General features: G+C 36.2%; 1 protein-coding gene across 3 annotated transcripts; it reads right to left on the bottom strand.

Annotated features, from left to right (window-relative positions):
* Positions 1-456: 456 nt before the first annotated feature.
* Positions 457-7,647, bottom strand: LOC105764828 (coiled-coil domain-containing protein SCD2). 3 transcript variants are annotated; one of them, XM_012583597.2, is made up of 17 exons: positions 7,181-7,647; positions 6,909-7,081; positions 5,471-5,546; positions 5,227-5,268; positions 5,044-5,106; positions 4,368-4,417; positions 4,267-4,294; positions 3,909-3,983; positions 3,723-3,833; positions 3,588-3,648; positions 3,015-3,131; positions 2,806-2,924; positions 2,461-2,530; positions 2,084-2,125; positions 1,883-1,923; positions 1,113-1,239; positions 457-785 (listed from the first exon to the last, which is right to left on the bottom strand). In XM_012583597.2, the coding sequence occupies exons 1-17, from the start codon at positions 7,523-7,525 to the stop codon at positions 655-657; spliced, it is 1,671 nt and encodes a 556-aa protein (XP_012439051.1). In that variant the 5' UTR covers positions 7,526-7,647; the 3' UTR covers positions 457-654. The 3 variants fall into 3 exon arrangements, with proteins under 3 accessions (XP_012439051.1, XP_052481626.1, XP_052481627.1); XM_052625666.1 differs by having other exon boundaries at positions 6,909-7,077; positions 7,181-7,329; XM_052625667.1 differs by having other exon boundaries at positions 6,909-7,062; positions 7,181-7,326.
* Between the last annotated feature and the right edge of the window lie 309 nt (positions 7,648-7,956).

The raw sequence follows: 7,956 nt of genomic DNA, 5'->3' as shown, positions 1-7,956 counted from the left end.
CTATAAGTTAGGACCTAGAGAAGGACCATTTTAAATATTTTGATCCATCTTCTAATTAAAGAAATCAACATAAAATGGCTCGTAAAATTCTTGTACCTTCATTCTTTGACTTCGTGATCTGCCTCAGCTCTTTTTCATGCTATCTAGCTTCCTCAGGGAGCTGCACCAACAATGATGCCTATGTTCTCGGATTCCTGCACTAATTCTGAGATCAAGGTGGGTGATTCAGTGGTCTCCCACGGAAATGTTATGTTTCTCAACAGTAGGCGGTGGTGCTCTGGAATCATTGCCTCGTCTAATTCCAGTTATGTAAATCCATAGAGCCATTTCCTTACACCGAATAGATTTTACTTCACATTATGAAACTCATGGATAAATTTGTTTGTATTAGATGCAAACGTAGTTTTATTTCTCTTTTTACCACCTTTTTTTTTTTTTTGTGGAGACATGAAACAATACCGGAAGGTTGTTCTTTAATGATCCGCTTCAAACAAAGATCCATTACATCAGGAACAGTCTCATCAAATTACACCATGCATATGTATATATAAAGCTATGAAACTTAAGCAGGCTATAGTAAAAAATTAATAAGAAAAATTTTGAACAATAAATATAACTTCTCAAAACAAAAAGCAATAAATAAATAAATAAAAATCACAAAGTGTTGTCGAGATCTTTGTGATTAGACAAAGAAGCAAGAGCTGGATGGTCAATTTCTTTACGAGATGCTTCCCAAAGCTGTTGTTCTATTCCTAACTTCCGCAGCTCATATAAACCTCGATCAACTGCCACACAGCACATCATGCAAACCTTCGTTTAAAATCATATATAACTGGGAAATCGGAATATGCCACATTCATGCTTCATGAATTATTTACTGCCACATTAAACATTCATCAGTCACCCCCCCTCCCCCCCCCCCCCCCGGCTCTCTTTATGTAATGGTTTCATCATATATGTATCTTTACTAAGATGCTTGGATATTCATTTCAGGCTTGACAAAGGTTCAGATATGGCTCAAAATATGTGCTCGGTTTTCACTTTTTCTGAAGTTGTCCCCAGATACAATTGCATTCATCAACAAGATCAAGCAAAGAGGATAGTCATCTTACCATCCACAGCATCATGAGAAGTAGGGGTCTGTCCACTATGGCTAATCCAAAACTCAAGTCGCTCTTCTGCAATATCATCTTCCACGCCATACACTTTGGCTCTTCTCCAGAAATACGTTAACCAAGCCTATAACAGTTACAATTTATAAGCACAAGAATTCTGACATAAAAGCAACCTTCTTCAGCAAGAGAAGCTCTAGTGCAGATCTAATTTACCATGATGCCAAAACACTACTAAATTTACTAATAAATTCAAAAGTTGACCTTAAAACCAAGCTTGCTACCTCAAGTAAATAAATTGTTTTGGCAAAAGGTGGCAAGGCCATATGCAGTTAATTGATGGGCAATTCATATTTGTTGAGAATATTACATTCCTAAATTAATCTGCAAGAACCATACATAAGTGGGTACCATAGCATGGTGTTTAATAACATATAGTGGCATATAATGACCTTCGACATTCAGCTCTTATCAAAAGAAGAAAAAAAAGGTGGTTTTTCATGTTCTCTTGGAAATAGACAGGGAAGTGTGAAAAGGAGACGAGGCTATGAATTAGATCCAGAAGAACCAGAAAGGAAGGATTAAGCAAGACAGACAGATAGAGGAGGGTTAATTAAAGGAAGAAGAAAAAAAAAACTCAGAAATTGATTTATATGAATTAACTGTGATCTAACAGATAATAGAAAGCAAAAAGGCTAAGAAATAAATTTTGCATTGAAGTCTCACATATGACTGGCATGCAAAATATTAAAATGAAGAAAGTGACAAACCTCTTTGAAAAGAACATCTTCTCTCTCCTCTTCACTTAGTTCTGCAGTTGAAAGGCAAAAATAGATATCTTTAAATAAATCAAGAAGAAAAATAACCCTGAATCTTTTTAAAATAATTGAGGCCAGTGGTTTCCAAAATCAACATGAAAACTTGCTGTAAGATAGAATAGTGAATAAAGACAGATAAATAGTGTTTCTTACCAAATGCATCAATCAACTTGGGATCACCTGGTGACTTTGAATCTGAAAACCAAATAAAAGGATAAAGATTTTGCAGATATCACTATCTAACTTATTTCTAACAGATGGAACTGTAGAAGTTGAAGAATTGGTGGCAAAGTAGTTTATATAAAAGAAAAGGTTGAGAACTGTTTCTTCAGGAGGAAAACGTGGTGAGAGCTGTCACTAGTTCTACTCCATTTTACTGAATACAACCTAAAAGATGCTAGTGTTTGCACAAAAGTAAATGAAAATTTTGGCATCCTTTAAGGAGTTAATTGGGGCAAAACACAAATAGATTAAGTACATCGAACTAAATTGATTACTCATAAAAAAACTTGCAGAGAGATAAAGCAAACCTGAGACGGATTGATGAAGCAAACCAAGTCGCCTATACCTGCCTAATGCCTGTACAACAGCATCCTCAACCTGAAAGCAGTATTGAGCGTGAAATTAAAAAAAAGAAAAAGAAAAATGAAGTGGTACTCCAAAAAATGCAGATGAAATACATAAGTAATAATAAAATAGAAATTCATATAAATACAGAATGGAGGTAAAGAAGTATTACTGCTACTAAAATTTTTAGAAGTTAATGCGCAAGGCATAAACCATCATAGAGATGGCACACAAATTTATAAAAAGGGATGTAAAACATCCAGGAAAGTATACCAAATTAATATTTAATTTTGCTTTAAAAAATCAACCTTTAAAGATGCTAATTCCCTAAGGCCCATTTCAACTGAAAGCATACTCTCAATATTTCCTTCTCCAGTCAGATCATTCAGATCCCGGACAATTTTACTCCGATCTGAATGTCCATCACCTGTAACAGTTCTAAAATTTAATAGGTCAAAATAATATATATTAAAAAGAAAGAGGGATTAAACAGGATGTAGTCAGAAAATGAACTAGCCTTTATCCCAGGCCTCCTCTTTAGCCTTTTGTCCAGCTGAGACAACAACTTCAAATGGAAGAGGAGCCAATGCCGACCAGTATTCATGCTTTGACACTGCTATATCTGCACATATGCCTGGAAAATCCAGTAGCAATTGCAGAAAAAGCAAATCCTATCAGTTTAATAAACAATAAAAAGACTATGAAGTGGGACGAATCAATACTGCAGGAGTGAAAAATGCAAACTCCATCACCAAGGGAACAAAATAAAAAGGCTAAGCATTGCTACAGGATGATAACACTGACCAGCGAAAGAACAATAGCAAAGTCCATATCAACAATCTACCACAAAAGTAGAATGTAGATTCACTACTAACACATTATCTTCGGTCCAGAAAAAGACTAACCGACCAAGTTGCACATACAACAAGATCCTTGAACTTCATGAATCTTAAGAATGTTCAAAACTTTTACACTAAGGGTGCATTACATCAAAGGTGTAGGGACTAAAATCTTACTTTTATGCATATTATTTAGTGCAATTAAGATGTAAATTAGTTCCTAGCTAGAGAAAAATGTGAGAGTTAATTACCATGCTGTACAGCCAATCCCCAGTAACGAGCAAGCCAACATCTCTTTAGGACAACTTCCTCCTACAAAATAGATTTAGTACAAAATTAGAATTTAAGCATGCAGAAAAGAAGTGACTTGAACTTGATGGACAAACCATCTCTTCCTGAGTCAAAATCATTCTTTGTGTCATTGAGCGAAGGGCTTTTGTTTCAGATTCTGCTTCATGGAGCTGTTCGACAGCTTTAGCAGCCCCATCCTTCAAATTCTGAACAAAATAAAGTTACAGAATTAGTTTCAGCATCAACACACTCCTTTGCACTGGCGTCATTGCACACTTTACCTCAAGTTCTGAACGAAGGGCTGCAATCTCCTCCTCTCTACCATCTTTTGTCTGTTTTGCAGCCTTAAGAGCAGCCTGCAGGACATTTTTAACTTTCCTTTTAACAAAAACAATGTTTTACAGCTTAAATAAAGTAACAAAAAACAAAAATTAGCTCTTCTGGATAAAGAGCAGGGATGGAGGAGAAGGAAGAAGAGAGGGAGAGATATAAAGGGAGACAGAAGGATATATCTGATATTGTTGTTCCAGGAAAACATCTAAAATGGGATATACAAAATATTTAATTCATAAGTGGGAAGAGAAATGAAAACAAGAAAGATAAACCTGGTCCAACTAAGTTTAGACACTACAAGTATACCTCTCTTTGACGCAAAGCTGCTTCCTTCCTGCAAAAAGTCCACACAAATTATATAGTGATTATAATAGTGCAACTAGCAAATGAAAAATACTCACACTTACCTACTTAATAATTTAGCTTCCAGAGATACACCTTCTCCTAAGGAAGCAACCTATTAACATCGAACTTAACAAGTAAGCAGCTTTATATTGCAGTAACAAACGACCGGCAAATATTTAGCCAATAGCCATTTAAGCCAGTGTCACAAATCATATGCTTAATTTACTTGTATCTCAACTTCACAACATGTTCAAAAGTTACATGCGTTTAACACGAGGACCTGAGTATGCTTCTTCACATAAGTGCCTATTGAAGGGATTTATCTCAGTGTCACCTCATACACAACCCAGTACGGTTCAAGTATCAGGAACCAAGAATGTAAACAGATAACTTGAAAATTGGAGATATCAAGTTGTATTAAGTGTAATATGATCTATGTGACTAATTTCAACTAATACATACAGCTAAACTAAACCCTTCAACAAATATGCAGCTCTAGAAGCTACAGGATATGTGATAATTTAAGGAAAGACAGCCAAAGCATAACCCATATGTATTTATGAACGTTGCATCATGTCTAAATCATGAAAGTGTCCCAAACCAACAACTGTGCTTCATATAGTAGAAGTATTTGATGAAACAACTCAGATGATGCTACATAATTTGATAGGATAAGCCATCCATGCTGTACCAAACAGGGGGAGAAGATCTTGCAGCCAAAGAAGAAGAAAAACGGACCTGCTTCTCTAGCTCCCTAGCTCTTGCTTCAGCTTCTTCACGTCTTTCTTCAGCAGAATGAAGCTGTATAACATACGCAGGCATAAATGCTACATGTTGCAGATAACACAACAGTAATGATAAAGGCTCACCTTGTCAAGTAGATTCTCATTAGATAACACAACAGTAATGATAAAGGCTCACCTTGTCAAGTAGATTCTCATTCTCTTCTTGTAGCATATCAAGCTGCAACATAGCATGCATTAGCTTCAAACTAACTGCTTCAAGAATAAGATTTTAGATTCAACTGAATATATTCAAAAGATAGATGCACCCTCAGAGGCATGATTACGTTTCAAATTATGCAGCTTACAGTATAAGATCAATATATTCAAGAGCTGTATGAGTCAGATGTCAATATATAACTAGATAAATTCCAGTGACATACTTCATCACGAAGTGCAGAAGTTTCACGCTGATCTCCAATGTCGTTTACTTTCAGCTGTCCTACATCAGCTGTAAACCTGCAGTACTTTCAAGTAATACAATTCCACTGCTCAAAATCTATTGTCTTACAAATGGTTGAACATTTTCAGTTTCTCATTACACAACAAAAATTATTTTAAAAAATGGGCAAGTAAACCTAACAATACTCCACGCACAATGAGAAAGGACAGAAGCTGAGAAGCACATGGATGATTATGTCTACAGAGAATGAAGGCACAAGGAAGAAATTGTCATTTGGCAATTCATGAAAACTTGAGTATGAAGAAAACAGTACTTTGAATTGGTTTCATAAAATAGGGGTAATGAAGAAATTAGGCACAACAAATAAGGATAAACTACTTGATTGGGTAATCTACTAAGGGAGAAATGAAAAACTATATAGCAAAAACTGCATTTCAGTTGAGACTTAAGCATATTTTCCAAATAAACCATAAACAAAAAATTATGGCATGACACCCTAAGATCTAGGGCTGGCTCTAGTATGACTTTCGAGGGTTTGGATCACAGTATTTTTTAAACCAACTATACCATAAAAAAAGCTATGATCTGATAAGGATTTCTTTTAAGAGATAAAGATCATGTTTGCAAATCAGATATTAAGTATAGACACCAAGTGATCAAACTAAGAACAAATTTATATGATAGAATATGTAAGGCATAAAAGAAGAGCATTACATTATTAATCAAGTATTAACATGAAGAATTCTTTGAAAATCTATACAACATGGTTTAGTCTAGGTATTCAGTGAGTATTATCATCCCAAATACTTTTAATGGGATAAAAATAAATGTGTAATGTATGGTAGAAGATATATTAGTGTAGCAGTTGCATTGTCCAAAGAGACAATAATTTAAGTGCATATAGAGAGGAATATGATTCCAACAACAAAATAATTGGTGCAAATGTGAATAAATAAACTGCAATTGCAAGAGGCTGCTTTGACCTGATATGTTTTTCCCAACTATACTAATACATTAAAAAGTTGGTTCAGTTGGTCTTTTTGTTACCTCACAATCTAGCAATTGGTTGCCATCTTACTAACTAGTTATTATCTTGAGTCTTAAATATAAATTTAAAATTTCCTTCTATTAGAAGACTAATTTGAATTGCTTTTACTCTCCTCACTTCTTCAGATGCCACCACGATAAACCCACCATTCTCCTATCTTCTCTTACAAATGAAACAGATTATGTGGCATACCATTCACGAAATCGGCTAAAAGCAGATGGAAAATAACATTTTAATTAAAATAATAATAACTATAAATAGGCTTACTTAAATACATTAACATTTACATGAACTACAATATTAACCTTTTATATTAAGCATCTGTAAATTCAAAATATATTCCTAAGTAACAAAATTCATGAATGCTAACCTTTTGTCTCTACTTCGATTAGGAGGATCAATCGGAGGTATAGTAACTGGCGTGCGAACTGAAGTTCTATTCGGCGGTATCAAATTTGGCGTGGTTGACCGCATCGCCGTTGCTGGCCTCCCTGCGGACGTGGAACGCACGGAAGACGCATGCTCTACAAAATTCCGACCTAACTAATCAAATTACCAAAAACGCCATATCAGGTAAAAAATTCAGATGCATAAAAAAGAGAGAAAAAGCCTCTCTAATTCACTTCAATTCAAAGCTACTACCGCAGGGGACGGAGATCTATTAGGCCGGGTGAGAGAGATCGCTGGAGAAGTACTGCGGCTTAATCCATTATTGGAGAAGGTAGGAGGTATAGGAGGACAACCAAACCTGAAGCCTAGATCATCGTCTTCCTCATCGTCGTCGGGGGTCTGCGAAGCCATGACTTGAGCGAGTCGTTGAGCTGCAGCTTTGGCGGCAACATTTTGTGTGCGTTTGATGGTAGAAAGACCACCGGCAGCACCGGGCTGTAACCGAGAAAGAGGATGCGCCGGAGACGACGAACCGGAGCTGCTGGATCCACTCCACTGCCGGCCGTATACCGGACTTTCTGTCCTCCGGCGATCCATCACTTTACTTATATTTAGTGTTTATTTATTTATTTTCTTCTTTTAAACGGGAGCTAGATTTTGGGGGGAGAATCGGGTGGGATTTAGTCGATACAGAGAGAGAGACGCGGGGGGTTGAAATGGGTTGAAATTATCATGATTGAACAAGACGACATCGTTTTGGGGGGGCTTCGTCATAATAAGGTTTCGCGGGAGAGAATTGAAGGGAGAAAAAAGCGGGAGGGACCCAGTCCCAGTGACAACATGCTAAACTGAGTTGGCACGTGGGATCCTACGATATTGAAGGATCCCGGACAGGTTACTGCATTTTCTTTTCTTTTTCGAAGAAAGGTTAATGACCTTTTGGGTTGAAAATTAAACCCCATCATTTTGTCCCCGTCTAAGGAACCTTCCTTACATGCCATATTTTAATATTTTGATTACTAATTATG

This window comes from Gossypium raimondii, chromosome 12 (assembly GCF_025698545.1).
Source record: "Gossypium raimondii isolate GPD5lz chromosome 12, ASM2569854v1, whole genome shotgun sequence".
Taxonomy (NCBI): Eukaryota; Viridiplantae; Streptophyta; class Magnoliopsida; order Malvales; family Malvaceae; genus Gossypium; species Gossypium raimondii.
The sequence above is the reverse complement of the archived record's forward strand: the minus strand, read 5'-3'. Positions and strand labels throughout refer to the sequence as shown.

Coding starts and splice junctions, on each gene's coding strand:
- LOC105764828 (XM_012583597.2), bottom strand. CDS start 7,525: ATGGATCGCCGGAGGACAGAAAGTCCGGTATACGGCCGGCAGTGGAGT. Junction 5,269..5,470: donor CTTCTGCACTTCGTGATGAA/GTATGTCACTGG, acceptor GCTATGTTGCAG/CTTGATATGCTACAAGAAGA. Junction 1,924..2,083: donor CAAGTTGATTGATGCATTTG/GTAAGAAACACT, acceptor TTTCAACTGCAG/AACTAAGTGAAGAGGAGAGA.